Consider the following 18,296-nt stretch of genomic DNA (forward strand, 5'->3'; position numbering starts at 1 on the left):
ACTCAGCAGTATCACAAGGAGTCGAGTCCTTGGGAGTGCCTTAAGAAGATATTATACACTCAATGCAAGGAGTCCAGTCTTTGCGAGTATCTCATCTGGAGCCTAAGCACTCTGTACAAGGAGGTAGTCCTTGCCAGTGCCTCGAGCTACCTCGACACAAGGAGCTCAGTCCTTTTTGGTGTCTCAACCTCGATCTCAAGCCTCCAACTCTCCTTCCTCATAAGGCGCTGCCCTTTTCGAGGTATAGGGCGAGGACTCCTCAACGTTCCTCTCGGTGGGATCTGCCTGGTTCGAGGCACAGTTCTCCACATCAGTCGAGGTACCCATGGAGGCCCAGGTCATCTTCTCGAGACATATCTCGCTCTTCCAGGCCTAGAGACTCTTCGAGGCCTCCAATTCTGCTGCGAGGGATTCTATCCATTCTCTCAGTGAGTCATCTGTACCTGCATATTCAACCTCAGTTATCAGTAGAGAGGCTTCACCTTCGTTCTCTGCTTTGTGAGGCGCCTCAAGGTCACCTTCCCTTCGAAGCCACCCTTCTCGAATCAGGTGTCTTTTCTACATTCCACTCTGATTCCAAGTACTCTACGGAGTACTTAGAGGATATGGGTATGTCTCATCCTCCTGCGGAGTCTCTCAAATTACCCATTAATAGATTTCTTTCTCAGATGCAATCTTGAAACACCTTATTCCATTCCTGCTGTTCCAAGAAAGCTGGAATCTCGTTGCAGGATGGTCCACTGCAAGGGCTTCGAGAAATCTCAGTTATACCATCAGTCCCTTCTTGTAGAGTCTTCTCTGAAAAGGACCAATCCTGCCAAAGTTTATGCCACTGTCACTCCTGGAAGAGAGGGAAGGACCATGGACAAATTTGGTCGTCGCTTGTATCAAAATTATCTTATGGCAGCTAGAGTTTTGAATTACTATTATTTCAAGCATTTGGTTGACGCCCTGCCTGATTTTTTTCAGGTATATTCCTCAACATTGACTTCCAGAGTTCCAGCATCTGACTCCCACTCTGATGCATTTGACCTTTCTTCGAGGGTCACAACCTCAGTGGCAATGCGCCAGCTTGCCTGGCTCCGCACTGTAGACATGGACCCCAATCTTCAAGATCGTCTGGCCAACATCCCTTGTCAGGGCAATGAATTGTTTGATGACTCGATTGAGGCAGCTACTAAACAATTGTCTGAGCATGAAAAATCGTTTTGCTTCCATCACTCGACCTAAGCCTAAGCCTTCCACTTCTAAGGGCTTCAGGCCTCTTGCATCTTACCAGAGGCGTTTTCCTCAGAGAGCAGCTCATTATACACGAGCGCCTCCTAAGAAACAATTACAACAGCAAAGGCAGCAAAAACCTCAGACTCTTGCCGCGCCTAAGGCCTCTCAGCCTTTTTGACCATCTGATACAGAGCATACCCTCAATCGTTCTGCCTCTGTCCTCTCCCCTTCCCATTGGGGGTTATCGCCATCATTTTTACCAACGATGGGAGATCGGTACTCTCATTCATCAGGGAAGGTTACTCTCTTCACCCAGATTCCACCGGATCTTCCTCCAAGAGAGTATCTTTCCAATTCATCACAGACCACCCTTCATCTTCAGGAAGCTCAAGCTCTGCTTCGTCTCCGTGCCATCGAGGAAGTTCCTTTGGAACAGCAGAGCAGGGGTTTTTACTCCCGTTACTTCCTAGTTCCGCAGAAGACGGGTGATCTGCATCCTAAATTGGACCTCGGAGCACTCAACAAATTTCTTGTCAAAGAAAATTTTTGCATGCTGTCTCTGGCATCCCTTTATCCCCTTCTAGATCAGAATGATTGGTTATGTTCTCTAGATCTCAAAGAGGCTTACACTCACATTCCTATTCATCCAGCCTCTCAATAGTTCCTCAGATTTCAGGTGGGAAATCTACATTTCCAATACAGAGTGCTACCCTTCGGCCTGGCTCCATCTCCAAGAATGTTTACCAAGTGCCTAGTTGTAGTAGCAGCAGCTCTGTGGAATCATGGTCTACAGGTGTTCCCGTACCTGAACGACTAGCTCATCAAAATTCAACATCTCAGGGGGTTATTGTAGCGATCCAACGGACTATGTGGTTCATCCAAAGTTTGGAGTTTGAAATCAACTTTCCAAAATCCCAGCTACAGCCCTCTCAAACTCTACAGTTCATCGGAGCTGTCCTGGACACTGTTCCACTCAGCGCTTTCCTTCCTATTCAACGTCAGGATGCTCTTCTTCATCTCTGCCTTCGATTTCAGCAAGACACATGATGGTTCTTCTAGGTCACATGGCTTCTACAGTTCACGTGACTCCTTTTGCCAGACTTCATCTCAGAATTCCTCGGTGGACACTGTCATCTCAGTGGGCTCAGGCTTTTGACCCACCGTCTCAACACATCAGAGTGACTCCTTCGTTGAGACAGTCTCTCCACTGATGGATGCTGTCTTCCAATCTCTCCAGAGGTTTACTGTTTCAAACGCCCTCTCATCAGAAGGTCTTCACAACAGATTCTTCGACCTACGCTTGTGGGGGGGGGGGGGCTCATCTCGATGATCTCTGTACTTAAGGCCATTGGTCCAGCACAGATCATCAGTGTCATATCAATCTGTTGGAACTCAGAGCGATCTTCAATGCTCTCAAAGCTTTTCAGCATCTTCTTCACAACCAGGTGGTCCTCATTCGGACGTACAACCAAGTCACCATGTACTATGTCAACAAGCAGGGAGGCACAGGATCTTTCCCTCTTTGTCAGGAAGCTCTGAAAGTTTGGCATTAGGCAGCACCTTCCTGAAAGCTGTCTAAATTCAAGGAGAGAAAAACTGTCTGGTGGACAAATTGAGTCGTCTTCTACAACCTCACTAATGGACACTCCATTCCTCGCCTCTTCATCACATTTTTTCTCAGTGGGGGACTCCTCAGATAGATCTCTTCGCATCTTCCCACAGCAACAGCCTCAGTTCTGCTCCAGGATATACTCCCCTCACCGACTGGAGGCAGATGATTTTCTCCTGGAATGGACAAATCAGTTTCTCTGTGCGTTCCCTCAATTCCCTCTCATTCTCAAGACACTTGTCAAACTCAAACAGGAACATGCCACCATAATTCTGATAGCTGTTCAGTGGCCCAGGCAACCTTGGTTTACCCTTCTACGTCAACTCAGAAGCAGGGAGCCACTACTTCTACCAGTATTTTTCCCTCTCTGCTTACATAGAGTCAGGGGTCTCTACTTCATCCCAACCTGCAGTCTCTGCACCTGACAGTTTGGTACCTCTCAACCTGACAGCCACATTATAGTTTTCTCAGCCTGTCAAGGACATTATAGAGGCTTCCAGGAAGCCTACCACTAAACAATGCTACAATCAGAAATGGGCTAGATTTTCTGCTTGGTGCACCATTCATCACAAAGAGCCTCAATCTACCTCCTTGTCTTCAGTTTTGGATTATCTCTTACATTTATCTCAATCAGGCCTCAAATCCACTTCCATTCAAAGCCATCTCAGTGCAATTGCTGCTTTTCATCAGCCTATAGAAGGGAAACCCCTCTCTGCTCATCCTGTGGTTTCCAGATTTATGAAAGGACTTTTCAGTGTCAAACCACCTCTCAAACCTCCTCCGGTGGTTTGGGATCTCAATATTGTTCTTGCTCAATTGATGAAGCCTCCTTTTGAACCAATGGCTTCAGCTCATCTCAAATATCTCACTTGGAAAGTGGTTTTTCTCATTGCTCTCAAGTCTGCTCGCAGTCAGTGAATTACAAGCTTTAGTAGCAGACCTACCTTTCACAGTATTCTATCATGACAAGGTGGTTCTTCGTACTCATCTTAAATTCTTACCTAAAGTGGTTTCAGAATTTCATCTCAACCAATCCATTGTACTTCCAGTGTTTTTTTGCAAAGCCTCATTCGCATCCTGGAGAAACAGCTCTTCATACTTTGAACTGTAAGCGTGCTTTGATTTTTTACTTGCAAAGGACTAAGCCACACAGATCTGCTCCTCAACTTTTTGTCTCCTTTGATCCAAACAAGTTGGGACATCCAATTTCCAAGCGCACCATCTCCAACTGGTTAGCTGCTTGCATCTCTTTCTGCTATGCTCAGGCTGGACTGCATATACAGAGTCGAGTCATAGCCCAAAAAGTCAGAGCCATGGCGGCATCAGTATTTTTCCTTAGATCTACTCCTATTGAGGAAATCTGTAAAGCTACCACTTGGTCCTCGGTTCATTCCTTCACTTCTCATTATTGTCTGGATGCATTTTCCAGACGGGATGGCCATTTTGGCCAGGCAGTGTTACAAAATTTATTCTCCTGAATTGCAAACACTCCCACCATTCCATTCTGGTTAACTTGGAGGTCACCCACATGTTGAGGATAGGCTGCCTTTTTTGTCCTGGGATAAAGCACAGTTATTTACCGTAACAGGTGTTATCCAGGGACAGTTGGTAGCTATTCTAACCCACCCAGCACCTATTCTCTCAACCCACCCACCTCCCCTGGTTGGCTTCTATGTTAGCTATCTGAACTGAGGAGACACGTGCCCTGTGTCAGGCGGGAAGGCACTCGCGCATGCACGGTGTGGCAGTTGCGAACTCTAAAGTTCTTCAAGCAAATCTGCTTGCGAAGCTGTCTGCATCCGGGCTCCGTGGATGACGTCACCCACGTGTTGAGAATAGCTGCCTGCTGTCCCTGGATAACACCTGTTACAGTAAGTAACTGTGCTTTATCCCAGGACTAGCAGGCTACTCCTTGGGTTTTGACCAGGTATTAAGTGACCTGGATTGGCCACCATGAGAATGGGCTACTGGGCTTGATGGATCATTGGTCAGACCCAGTAAGGCTGTTCTTATGTTAACAATGAGTCAACGCTAACCAGGCTGCCATGAAGACACAAGCTGCAAATGTCTGCTCTGGTTTCGTAATATTCTTTTTCTTCTTCTCGCAGTATTACATGTATGCCCGGCACATGGCACTGGCCAAGGCTTTCCCAGACAATTTTATGTACGAACCAACCGAACCCACGGCGGTAAGTACCTACCAAATTCTTCCCTGGTTAATCCATGAGGGTGGGACTGGGAGATGAGGTAAATGCTGCTAGGTGATCAAGGATCTCTACTAGACCTTCAGCAAGGTCTTAGGGCGGGCCAGTGCATGGCCCCTATCTCTCTGCACCAGAGAAGGGGGCTGGAGATGCCAATTGTATTCTTGTGTCCTAAGGGCACATTGATGCAATACGAGGAAAGTGACCGTAAAAGCAACAGTGGGAAGTAATGTTTTCACTGAAAGGGGGGCTGGATGACTGGAACGTCCTCTTAGTGGAGGTGGTAGGGACAAATCCCGTGACTGATTTCAAAAAAACGAATGGCCTAATCCAGTGCTTCTCGGCTGGTCCTTGAAGTACATCTAGTCCTGTCGGGTTCTCAGAATATCCATAGTGGGTTTGCACGTATGGCTTCCGTTGTATGCGAACAGACTTCATGCGTATTCGGTGTGGGAACCTTGAAAACTGACTGGATTATGGCCTTTGAGGGACTGGTGGCCCATCCCTACTTTATATAACATGAGGAGGGAACCAAGTATAATGACTTTTCCATATCAAAAAGCAAGGGGGGGGGATTGGCAGAGGCCTAGTAACTAGACAGACTGGGTCATACTGGTTTTATCTGCCATCATTTACTGTGTTATATCAGAAAATGCTGTGCAGTTGGTCCTGTAGATCAGTGTTTCTCAACTCGGTCCTTGAGTACCCCCTTGCCAGTTGGGTTTTCAGGATATCCACATTGAATTTGTATAAACTTGATTGGCATACACTGCCTCCATTATATGCACATTTCTTTCATGTATATTCGTTGTGGATATCTTGAAAACCTGACTGGCAAGGAGGTACTCCAGGACCGAGTTGAGAAACACTGCAGTAGATCATGGGGGCAAGAGAGCAAGCAGTGTGGGGTTCTGATTGAATAAAAGCCTGAATCCAGCAGAAGCAAAGAGGTGGTTGCTGCCGCTCCAGGTCTGTAACTGGGCTCAGCTTCTTCTCTCCTGTACCTCGCCTTTAATCCCTCCCTCTGTCTTTTTTCTTCCTGTTTGTTGTTTCCAGGCTCAGGGCTTCCGCTACCCCCGGCCGGCATCTGTCCCTCCTTCCCCTTCACTTTCCCGCCACTCCAGCCCCCATCACAGCGAGACGGAAGAGGATGATGAACGCTACGATGAGGAAGAGGAGGCTGAGAAAGATCGGCAGAACATCAAGCCCCCCGCCATGGCGGTGGGCACTGTGCCCGAGTGGCGCAAGCGATCGAAGAAGGGCTCCATTGATGCCAGCACTTCCAGCAACGCCAGCACCCCAACTAACCCCAGCAGTCCTACTGATCTCAGCAGCCCTGCCAGCTCCATCACGGAGGAGCGGAATTAGGCCTTGGTGCCTGGGCTGAGAGCACTCTTGTCCCTTCCCCCCTCCTCCCTCCCCATCGGTTCTTCTGTTTGGTTTCTTCATTCCCGCCCCTGTTTTCACCCAGCCTCTCCCCAGGCTGGAGCCTCCCTTCATGGGTCACCTGAACTATGTTTAAAAGGATAACAGTATGGATATGAGAAGCCAGCCTGCCTCGCCTTTTCCTATTCTCAGGTGTCCCTCTTGCTCACAGTGCTTCTGCTGTCCCTGTGTGGCCCTGACCCCAGCAGCGTTTAGTCTTGAAACCCAAAATCTTTGTGAAGGGTAAGGGGCTTTTAAGCAGGCCTTGGGAGAGGGGAAGGAAGCGAGTGGGAGCTAAGAGGGGAGCACCAGAAGGCCACCTCCCCCTTTCCCTTCCACTGCATAATGGACTTGGTGATGCATCCTGGGGGGCCTCCACACTCACCATCCTTATATTTCAAACATGACTGGGAGCAGGTGTGCCTGGACTTAACCTCTATACAAGCCGAAAGATGTGTGGATGGTGTTAGTTTTATAGTGTTTCTGGATTTTGCACAAGGGCTGGGGCTGGCAGCGGTGGCGATGGTGCCTGAGGCATGCTCTGATCTCATGAGATGCAGACCTCACTCCCACTTGCTGCTCTGTGATCACCCCTCGTTTTGAGCTGGAGAGGTTGGGGAAGTGCTCCGGTGCTGTATCCTGCTCTGAGGGATCCAGGGTGTGCCTGCCTCCATGGGGCAAGAGCTGGTATGGTTCTGCCCAGGGGCAGGTAGCATAATGCCCCCCTCCCCAACCATGCGAGTCATGGCTGCTCTCGGCTCAATGTCCTGGTGAAGTGAAATAGAACTCTGAGAAGGGTAGAAATGGAAAGATAATATATTATATATATATATATATATATTTAAAAATAAATGTGAAAAAGAGGCTGCGGCTGGTGTCTGATTCTCTCTTCACCCTATCCAGGTGCATTAGGAAGTTCAGTCTCTCCACCTGGGCCACTGAGCTATAGAAGCTCAGGGCTGGAGGATATAGCGGCTGGAAAGCAAAACTTTTAACCTGCGCTTCTCTCCCTAGCTGAAGGGCCCAAAGTTCAGATTTATTTTGGCATGGATGATGGGAAAGGCTGACACACCTACCCCTCATCGCTGCCTCTGCAGTTCAACCTCCTACAGCTACAGGGGAGGGGGTGGCTTTGAGTCACTAAGGGGAGGGGAGGGCTCTGAATTACTAATGATAGGGGGAGGGCTCTGGATCACTGGGGACAGGGGGAGGACCACATCTTAATGTTACCTGAGAGGTGCAGAAGCAGCTGCAGGTAGGATGATGGCTGAAGGGGGACAGAGGGTCAGAGTCACAGAAAGGAGAGCTGCAGTTAGTTCTTGCTGTAGATTTGGGGAGGATTAGCTTGTGGCGTCCTCTGTTCCTTGGGGGATTGTTCCTTTGGGGGTTCAACAATAGTGAAATGCTAGCGAGTAGGCTTTTCTAAGCATTCTCCAGCCCAGGCAGATCCCCACGGAATCAGACTGGTGGCAGGGAAGATACTCAATGGTCACAGGAATCTGTATTATAAGGTTGTTCCAGCTCCTGTGACTCCATTCCTTTCTGTACAGAACATCAAAGTTAAGCGGGGGGGGGGGGGGGGGATACCTAGCCCTACACTGTTACCAAGGAGGAGCTGAGGAAAACCACCTTTCATTCTCCCCTCCCCCCCCCCCCCCACCTCCGATATGAGCACATTTCCCAAAACTAGGCTAGCAGTAGATTTGCTTTGGAGAAACGCTTTTCAGATTCCTGGACTCCTTCAGCTGCTTAGGCTGTCTCAGTTTCAGGAAACCAGAAACAGGTCAAACAGCTCTGGGGGGTTTAATGAGGTGTGAGGAACAGAATAAACAAAACACAGGAATGTTACAAAATAGCTCAATGTTACTCCAAGGTGATACCTCACCTTGAGCATTGTGTGTAGTTCTGATCACCCGTATCTCAAAAAAGAAACAGTGGACTTAGATTTGGTCATCCTTTGAACCTTTTCTGAGTCCTAGGCGAACTATATGTCCACGTACACTGGTTGTTTCTGTGTGTTGTGCTTTCTGACAAACAAGGCAATGGAAGGTGAAGTGAGTTGCCCAAGGTGGTGCATGGGACTTATTTTCTGTGTAGCGCAACCTTTTCCCACGTAGTAAGTATATAAGCATCGCCATCCTGGGTCAGACTGAAGGTCCGGTATCCTGTTTTTAACAGTAGCCAATCCAGGTTTCTAAGTGCCTGGTAAGATCTCAAAAGAGTACAAACATTGTGTTGTTTATCCCAGAAATAAGCAATGGATTTGCCCAACTCCATCTTAATAATAGTTTATGAACTTTTCTTCTAGGAACTTGTCCAAACGGTTTTTGTGTTCTTTTTTTTTTTTTTTTTTAACCCTGCTAAGCTAACTGCTTTCACCACATTTTTCTATCAATGAATTCCAGAGTTTAATTACACGTGTGAAAAAATATTTCCTCTGGTTTATTTTACATCTACTACTTAATAGTTTCATTGCATGTCCCCTAGTCCTAGTATTTTTGGAAAGAGTAAACAAGTGATTCACATCTACCCTTTCCACTCCACTCAGTATTTTATAGACTTTTCATATCACCCCTGTTCCATCTCTTCACCAAGCTGAAGAGCCCCCAGCCTCTTTAGCCTTTCCTCATAGGGAAGAACTCCCCAGTGGCATACCAAGGGCGGGGTGGGGGGTGTGGATCGCCCCGGGTGCTAGCCTAAAAGCGGTGCACAGCCAGCCGGGTCTGAACTTCCTGCGCTCCTCTAAACTGCATCTCAGCGCAGCTGCTGTACTTATTTCACAGCAGAGGCTGCAGCCGCGATAAAGTGCAGGAACATCCCGCAATGACTGCATCTACCGCCTCTGCTTTGGAAGAGATAAGTGATGTTGGAGGGAGTGGACCGGCAGCTGGAGTCTTCACGGAACCTTGCCACAACTCTCTGCATCTGCCAGCCCACCCCCTCCGACATCACTTACCCCCCTGGTATACCACTGGTCACTATCCTGCCTATGAGGGATCAAATTCCAGGGCTGTTCCATGTGACTCTGGGCAACTCACTTAATCCTCCAGTGTCCCAGGTACATTATAAATACCTGTATCTACATTGACTGCTTTGAGTATGGTTGTATGGGGGAAGCCACTGCTTGCCCTGTAGCAGTAGCATAGAATGTTGCTACGCCTTGCGTTTTGGCCAGGTACTAGTGACCTGTATTGGCCACTGAGAACAAGCTACTGGGTTTGATGGACCATTGGTCTGACCCAGTAAGGCTATTCTTATAAAAGGGCAGCATACAAGTCCCAGAGGGATGGGATGCTTGTTTCTTGTATTTTCTAAGTCCATCATTCTTCCCAGGCGGAATCAGAAGTACGAGAGCCATGAGGTTGCCTACAGGGAGTGGGAAAGCGACATGTCCCCCATCTATGAAGAACTGCAGGGCTACATTAGGATAAAGAGAGGGTTGGGGGGGGGGGGTCTAAGGGGAATTTCTGCTATTCCCAGAGAGCTGGCTGTGACAGCTTTGAGTTATATCTTTGGGTTTCTGTTTGGGTTTCAGAGGGGCAGTGCTGAAGGGGATTCTGCAGCTGACTTTACAGTGAAGGTAAGGACAGGCATTCCCTCTTGAAATTCTCCTGGAAGAATGTGTGAGGGATAGTTTTGTAGTATGGCATCATGTTCTCCCTGGAATCCCCACCTCTCAAAGACTCTGTGACATCACACAGTCTCTGAAATTCCCACCCTCCTCGCAGTCTCTGTGACATCACTTCCTACAGACATAATCCCTAAAAGCACCCAGACATCATGATGTCCCCCACCACTGTTTAGGGACACTGTACTGGAAGCGAGCGCCTGGATCGATCGCCACTCTTTATGCTTCCTCTCTCCCCCAGTTCCCAGATCCAATGGCCAGTCTCATGTTCTGACTCAAGCAGGCCAAACAGACGGTCCTCCAGCGGCTGAGACGCTCCTGACCGAGGTGGTGTGCCAGTGAAGAAGCCGACGTGGGACTAGCACTTCTCTCCAAGAGAAAGACATGACATTTAGTCTCATTAAAGATTATGCTGCTCATACGTTTTGATCCTGACCTTGGGGTAAAGAAAGCCTCCAGTGTGCACTGGAGAAAGGGGACTGGCAGAGTTACAAGTTTTGTAACTCATGTCAGGCATTCTTTGCCTGTAGCTAAAATGAACTTCAGCAAGTTGGGTTCTGGGTTTCAGGATATTCCTATGACTATGCATGAGGGAGGGATTTCCATGCAACTCCATCTCATACATATTCATGAAGGAGACTTTTGAACACCTGACCTGGTGGTGGCTCTCGAGACCTGGGAGTGTAAGCAATGCCCTACAGCTAGGCACTGAGCTCTGGACCAGTGATCCCCAACCCTATCCTGGAGACCACCAGGCCAATCGGTTTTCTGGATAGCCCTAATGAATATGCATGGAGCAGATTTGCATGCCTGTCACTTCCATTCTATGCAAATCTCTCATGCATATTCATTAGGGCTAGCCTGAAAACCCTATTGGACTGGTGGTCTTCCAGGACAGGGTTGGGGACCACTGCTTTAGATGACCCCACTGTGGCCACTAGAGGGCAGAGCTCTTAGGTGGCATTTCCTATCGCAGCAGGCAGAGGGTCTCAAGACAATTGAGACTAAATTTGCATGCACTACTTCCATTCTATGCAAATTCCTCTGACCTAGTGGCCCTTGAGGCCTGGGAGTATGATTGAACTCTGCAGTACCATAGTCTGGCCACTAGAGAACAACACTTTACAGGCTACAGCTGCTCAACCTAGCCAGGCTGGATAAACAAAATAAATCTCTTGTGCTTTTTCAGTGCATGGATCCCAAAATATAGGGTTACCAGACATCTGGATTTACCTGGGCATATCCAGGTTTTGAAAAGCTTCTTTTTTGGGGACTGCATCAGGAGGGCATCCACACATGTCCTTCTGACTGATAATAGGTTGAGGGGGCAGGGCTGGAGTGTGAGGTGGGTGGAAGTGGGCAGGGCTATGGGTCTGGATTTAAAACTAAAATCTGATAACCCTACCAAAATCCTTACCGGCAGCTCTCGCCTATAGGCTCTTACTCAGTAAATATTCAACACGTTAGGCCAGGTCCCAATGATTGCTGGAAGGCTGGTTGTCTCTCTGCAAAAGGGGTATTGGTACTGCCCTCTGCTGGTAGGAGGATGTTTTGGGAGTCCACAAACTCATTTGAATTCATGTTAACCCCATCCAGGAAGTTTTCCTCATCCCTCTGTCCAACAGATTAATATTTCTATGTGCACCTTGAAAAAAAACTGTCAGTCTGACAGCTCTGGAAACTTTCACATATGCTGATGCTATTCTCATTTTACTTGAAGTTGATCCAGATCTTATTCCTAATTATAAATCATTGTTATTTCCAAACTTCAAAAACATGGGCATTGTCTGTCCAAATTAAACTCTTGTGGTTAGGTCCAAAATTAGACCATCTGCCTTCCACTGTGATTCTGGACTCAGGGGTATCTTTACAGATTGAATTTTCATCTAAAATTTTAGGTATTCTTGTAGATCAGGGGTAGGGAACGCCGGTCCTCGAGAACCGTATTCCAGTCGGGTTTTCAGGATTTCCCCAATGAATATGCATTGAAAGCAGTGCATGCAAATAGATCTCATGTATATTAGGGAAATCCTGAAAACCTGACTGGAATACGGCTCTTGAGGACCAGAGTTCTACCCCTGTTGTAGATTCTTCACTTACATTAGGTGGGGGGAGGAATTTTCTCTTCAGACAAGTCTAGCAATAATGAAGTCTTCTCCTTACAATAATCCCACATGGAACATCCCCTTTAAAAATGAGTCTCAACCCATGCTTCAGATCTGTAGTTAACCCTGTGACAAAAGGCATCCAACACACGACAGTCCATGACGCAATATTTCTTTATTGAAGCTTTGTTACAGGTTTCTACTCTCACCCCCCACCCCCACCCCCCAATTTGGTGACAGCCCAGAGCACAGCTGCTGAATCCCTCACTGGTTAGTTGCTCTCCTCATCCAGGGTCAGCTTGTCAAAGAGGTACATGCCCATGCCCACCTCATCTGCCTTCAGCCGCCGAAGGTTGGTCACATGGTCTCCCAGTTTCTTTATCAGTTTCACCTCTTCCTCCAGGAACTGATGCTCCAGGAAGTCGCACATCTGTACGGAGCAAACGCAGGTTTATCAGGTATAACAGGAGCGTGCAACAACATGCAGACAGAGGATGAGGTAAAGGTAGGGTATTTAGGGGTGAAACTGAAGGTAACAGTCTGCAGATAGGGTACGAGGGGCAAGGGGTACCTCACATCCTATCAGCACAAGTGGAACAAATCTCCCTCACATCCTGCTGTCCAGAGAACCCCTGCAACAGCTAAGGCCCAACATCCCCTCCCCCCAAAAAAAAAGCTATGTTTAATGATCTGAAGACATTAGCATCTTGAAATGTGTGAAAGGCCTGCTTTTCTGAAGTAGGCTGTGAAAGCCAAGGCTGTCTTTAAGTTTTTACTTATCTTTTTGCTATAATATTTCAATTCAAATTTATAATCAAGGAGTCTTGTACCCCACATTCACCAGTTCTAAGTAAGCCTACAAATCGGCTCACAACAGACCATCAAAAGAGAAAATGCCAAGCCTCTTCAAGATATTTCAGAAGAGGCCCGATGAAAAGCTTTGAATTGCTTCCTAAAGTATGTAAAAACAAAGAAGTTTAAATCCTATTAAGCTACTACTTGGCACCATCTTTCAGGAGGGCGACATGATTAAGTTCTGGTTGGCAGCCCCTCTCCCTGCCAACACTTTAAGCATCTTTGGTCCCATCATAGTAGCGGCTACACTTATTCTCTACCGAGGTCGCCCCAGGCATCACTATACCAGCCCTCCACCCCTAAGGGCTACCTACGTGCGGATCAGCATGGTCCATGGCTATCTTGTGCAGATCCAACAGAGCCTGGTTCAGTGTCTTCTCCAGTCTCAGGGCGAACTCCATGGCCTGGGTCCCGTTCCCCCACTCATCAGATTCTGGTTTCTGTAACACAAGATCGTCTTGTCAGCCCGGCCTAGGAAAGTGTCTTAAGGCATTGTGTGACCTGGGCAGAATCCCTCATCAGATCTAACCGGTAAAGGTTTTGGGAAATGGAGGTGAAGACACCAAACATCTTCAGCCTTTACCCTGCATGGCTTTACCCCTCTCCACCCTGGACTTACCTTCACATCCTGGAAGACCACGTGCCCCCCACGCTTGTTCTGGAACTTCAGCAGGTGCTCCGACTGCTCCCGCTTCTCCTCTGACTGCTCCCGAAAGAACTTGGAAAAGTTAGCCAGGGCCACATCATCCCGGTCAAAGTAATGTCCCTGAGGAAATCAGAGCACAGTCATCTCAATCTGTATGGAGGTCAGTGGGATGCTAATCCTACAGTGTGGGGTGTGGAGAGGTGCCTGGAGACCTCCCTGCCTCCCACAGCTTATGCAAATTCGCTGAGGGACAAGCCGCAGGCAGATGTTGTAAGGAATTCATGGAATGGAATAAATCTTGTGGATCTAATTAATATGGGAATATAAAATGAAGAAGAAATGCTAGATCAGAATAAGGAAATAATAGCTTTATTTATATCCTGTCATACCTTTTCAGTTCAAGACGGTATACAGTAAAGTAGAAGTACAGTGTGGATACCACAGGTATTGATACAAGTGAAAAGAGCATGGAGGTTACAGCATTGAGATTACATGGGGTGCGTGGGTAGGCGGTGTTTGCGTTGGGATTGTAGGGAGGATGTAAGGATGGCAGGGGTCTCTAAGGATCAGATAAACTTGTCGAATAGGTGGGTTTTCAGAGATTTTCTGAAGGTTTGGTATGATGGAGACTTCAGGAGAAGAGCGCTTAGGGTATTGTTCCAAATGCCTGCCTGAAAGAATAATGTCCTATCAAGGAATTTTTTGTAGCAACATCCCTTGGGAGTGGGGAATGAGAAAAGAAGAGTTTTGTGGGAGGGGTGGGGATTGTCCTGAAGAATGAGGTGGCTCATGAAGTAGGTGGGTGAGGAGCCAAATAATGTCTTGTAGCAGAGGAAGCTGAATTTGAAGATAGTTCTGGCTTTGATTGATAGCCAGTATAATTTTTTGAAGTGAAAACCTGCTCCCCATAAGTTCAGGGGAGAAATAAATGATTGGGGTTTCCCAGAGAAGATAGGCTTTTAGATCAATTCAGAGTACAGAGATATCTATTCTGCATTTATCTCATGCTTTCTAGACAGGAAACTTCATCATGGGTGGCTACAGAGCTCTTATAAGAGCTGGTGTAACTGGTCGTCAGCTGGTGTGTACCCCTAGACACAGAGACTCTCCTGAGAAAGCTACCCTTCGGAGCCTGGGCCTAGCTCAAGGCAAGAGGCCTTTGGGGGCAGCTCAGGGCAGAAGAGCTTGTGGAAGCACTGTTGGTGCTTAGGGCTGGGAAGGGCAGAGATAGTCCTCTACTGGGGACTGCGTTTCTTCTGGATATAGATCCCCAAGGGCTGGAAAATCTGAACCCCAGCAGGGAAACACCCAAGAGGTTCCTTTTGAAGATCCATCATGGGACGAGGCTTTCAGGGTTCTATTGATACCAGGAGTCCAGCAAGGGAGAACATCACTCCTTGGAGCCCAGGGAAAGGTTACAGGAGCAGGCCTAGCTGGCCTGGAAACCCAGCAGCCACCTACTCAAGAGTACAGAAGAGGGGTGGAATCTGAGGCCTGGGTGAAGTTGGCCTAATAAGGAGAGGAGATACTTAAGCACACTGAGAAGCTGTGAGGAGCTTACAGCTCCTACTCAACAATAAAACTAGAAGGGTTTAAAGACTAGAAAAGAATCAGTATACAGCAGTGGTCTCAAACTCACAGCTTGCCGGGTCCTATTTTGAGGCCCTCACACTCGAACTTCGTTTCCCCCTCAAAGGATGTAAACTGAAAATCATCATGAACACCTTCCCTCACATCAGGCAGCATTATGGGGTAAAGATCTAGAACCATTGCTTTCGCCCACTATGTATGAGGAATTCAGGAAGCGCCTAAAAACTCATCTGTTCCTGAAATATCTAGACAGCTAATCTGTACATCTTTCTCCTCAATACGGTTCTCTTGACCTATTAACCACTTTTTTTCACCTCTTTTAAGTTCTATCAATTTGTACCTTCCTTTATTCTTTTGTAAACTGCATAGAACGTCACGGTATTGCAGTATATAAACTTATTATTATTTATCATAATCACCAAAGTAAAATAAAACCGTTTCGTGATCATATGTCTCTTTACTTATAAATTACAATATTATTATTAAGACTTGGCCAAAAGGAAAGATTTATAAACTATGAAGAGTTTTACCTCATGCAAAATTGTCATTTCTTTAATAAGACATTAACCTGTTTTTTTCTGAGGCCCTCTTTAAGTACCTACAAATCCAAAATGTGGCCCTGCAAAGGGTTTGAGTTGGAATGGAGACCACTGGTATACAGAGTCTGAAAAACTGAGTTTAAAACTAAGGTTATTAGTTCAAGAAAGAGTGAATATTAATTCTAGTGGAAATTGTGTGGTAAGATATCTGAGCCTCTGTAAACCTGTTTAATTTATTAGTCAGACTTGTTCACAGCTGCCTTTGTATTATTTTTTTGGGGGGGAGAGGGGGGAGGGAAGAAAATGTTAATCCCACCCACCAACATTTTCCCCCAGGTGGAGGCACTGAGGGACCAACAAAGACAGCCTAGGCTTCAGGAGACTCCAGCCAGGTCAGGCCCCAGACCCAGAGCTGTCTTGAGGGGAGGGAGCAGGGGGCATTACATAATCACCTCCTATTCATCTTGAGATAAGGTACTGGAGCTGAAACGCCCAGGCTGCACCTGGAGGTTACAGAAGCAGTCAGCAAACAGGGAGGGTGGAGGGGCAAAACCTGGCCCCTCCCACCCTCATTTCATTACACCCAGCAGACAAGTGGCACAGTCTGAACACCCTCTTGTACATATAGGAGGGAGATTCCTGCCCTAGTACCAGCTCTCCTCCGACTCCCCAGCACATCCCTGTAGTCGAGTGTGAGGATATGCTTATACCCCCCACCTCATATAATCTCACTGCTGGGGGTGAAGTGGACACCCAGCCTTCCCCCATCCCATCCCCTCCCTTCCCTCTCACCAGGGACAGGTAGGTGTAGGAGGTCTGAAGCTGCAGGTTCACCACCCGGTTCACCCCAGCCTCGCTCTCCTGGTGGTAGTTCTGGCGGATCTGGGAGCTCATGGTGGGTTGGTCCCGGTCCGTTCAAGCACTGTTGAAGCAAGACTCAGGTACAATCTGTGAGGACAATCTCTGTTAGCTCCTTGCTTGCTTGTGACTTAAGTTCCCACCCCTGCCTGAGGTCACTTTATAGACAAGGAGGAGGGGGCTGTTCCCAGCATTAGCCCACACCCCCCACTTGCTCTCAGAGCCAATCAGATCCCTTCCATTGAAAAACACCCCACCCAACATGCAGACCTCCTGGGGGGGGGGACATTAGGTACCGCAGGTGTTATTTGTTATTTCACATGGGCCTGTTCGTAGTTCAGAACCAGAGAAAGATGGCTGACTGCTGGCAGCTTTCAAAAAAAATCTGTTTGCACTGCCTGTGCTTCCTCTTCCATTTCCTCACTGCAGGAACTGACATTGCAAACCAACAGCCCGGAATGGAATGCTGTGGTTGGGTGGGGAGTGGGGGGGAAGGCTCCAGAGAAAGGAGGACGGATTGAGACATCCAGGTTTTACTTCGTTTGAAAGTAATGGAAGTAAAAGGCATTGCTTCAAATGAACATTTGTTTACAGCCTTCCTTCCTGCAAGAGACAATTGGGAAGGGGAGGAGGGAGGGGAGCTGAGCCTCCTCGACGGCTCCGCCTCCTGATCACACTTTCTGCTGAGTCATGCTCCAGCTGCAGGAGGGAGGGTAGCGCCAGGGGAACAGCCTAGAGCCCTAACAGCGTCTGCGCAGTTGGCAGTACCGAACTGAATCGCTTCTTGTGTGCTAAGCCCCTCCGTCTCATTGTATTTAAGCTCTTACCTTTTCCCATTTTTCCTTTTTGTTCCAGTCAGTCTATTTGTTCTGTCGTCCCCTCCACTTTTTACTTCCAAGTTTTTGATAATTGTAAACCATTTAGGTATGCTTTTGATAAACGGTATATCAAAAATTAAATAAACTTGGAAACTTGGGTAGAAGGCTTAGGCCCTGATGGGTTCAGGTCTGGTACCTGGCTGAGTGCAAATCATGCCTTAGGTCTGGGGAGGAGGGTCACCTCCAATCAGAGGGAAAACATGATCTGTGAATGACAGCTGGAATTAGACCCTGCCTGGGACAGAGACAGCAGGACCTGAGCACGACCCACCCACCCCTAGGCCTCCAACCCCCCCACCTGAGAGAGGGACAGACAGACATACATTAAGACTTAAGCACCATTCCCCTGTCCCTCTGAGTCCCAACCCCACCTGGGCTCTGTGACATTAATAAAAGAGAAGGGCAGACAGACCATAAGAACATAAGCAATGCCTCCGCTGGGTCAGACCTGGGGTCCATCGTGCCCAGCAGCCCACTCACGCGGCGGCCCAACAGGTCCAGGACCTGTGTAGTAATCCTCTATCTATACCCTTCTATCCCCTTTTTCAGCAGGAAATTGTCCAATCCTTTCTTGAACCCCAGTACCGTACTCTGCCCTATTACGTCCTCTGGAAGTGCATTCCAGGTGTCCACCACACGTTGGGTAAAGAAGAACTTCCTGGCATTCGTTTTGAATCTGTCCCCTTTCAACTTTTCCGAATGCCCTCTTGTTCTTTTATTTTTCAAAAGTTTGAAGAA

General features: G+C 47.7%; 2 protein-coding genes and 1 long non-coding RNA gene across 3 annotated transcripts in view; 2 read left to right on the forward strand and 1 right to left on the reverse strand.

Annotated features, from left to right (window-relative positions):
• The window catches only part of GYS1 (glycogen synthase 1), a 34,111-nt gene extending 26,533 nt beyond the window's left edge, over positions 1 to 7,578 (forward strand). The window contains 2 exon segments of the mRNA XM_033962008.1: positions 4,939 to 5,019; positions 6,091 to 7,578. Coding sequence (XP_033817899.1) covers positions 4,939 to 5,019; positions 6,091 to 6,402 — 393 coding nt within the window. The 3' untranslated portion in view covers positions 6,403 to 7,578.
• A 94-nt stretch (positions 7,579 to 7,672) lies between these two features.
• Positions 7,673 to 10,828, forward strand: LOC117367364. Its single transcript, XR_004540756.1, has 3 exons — positions 7,673 to 7,714; positions 9,995 to 10,039; positions 10,329 to 10,828. It is a non-coding gene; the product is annotated as an uncharacterized LOC117367364 (long non-coding RNA).
• Positions 10,829 to 12,347: 1,519 nt separating this feature from the next.
• On the reverse strand, positions 12,348 to 16,826 carry LOC117368363 (ferritin light chain, oocyte isoform-like). The gene is made up of 4 exons (XM_033961955.1): positions 16,615 to 16,826; positions 13,667 to 13,813; positions 13,362 to 13,487; positions 12,348 to 12,622 (listed from the first exon to the last, which is right to left on the reverse strand). Exons 1-4 carry the CDS (start codon positions 16,714 to 16,716, stop codon positions 12,464 to 12,466), a joined length of 534 nt encoding a protein of 177 aa, XP_033817846.1. The 5' UTR covers positions 16,717 to 16,826; the 3' UTR covers positions 12,348 to 12,463.
• Positions 16,827 to 18,296: the final 1,470 nt, after the last annotated feature.

Source organism: Geotrypetes seraphini, chromosome 10, assembly GCF_902459505.1.
Source record: "Geotrypetes seraphini chromosome 10, aGeoSer1.1, whole genome shotgun sequence".
In the NCBI taxonomy this organism is placed as follows: Eukaryota; Metazoa; Chordata; class Amphibia; order Gymnophiona; family Dermophiidae; genus Geotrypetes; species Geotrypetes seraphini.

Coding starts and splice junctions, on each gene's coding strand:
- LOC117368363 (XM_033961955.1), bottom strand. CDS start 16,716: ATGAGCTCCCAGATCCGCCAGAACTACCACCAGGAGAGCGAGGCTGGG. Junction 13,814..16,614: donor CCTACACCTACCTGTCCCTG/GTGAGAGGGAAG, acceptor TGATTTCCTCAG/GGACATTACTTTGACCGGGA. Junction 13,488..13,666: donor TGGTCTTCCAGGATGTGAAG/GTAAGTCCAGGG, acceptor CTTGTGTTACAG/AAACCAGAATCTGATGAGTG.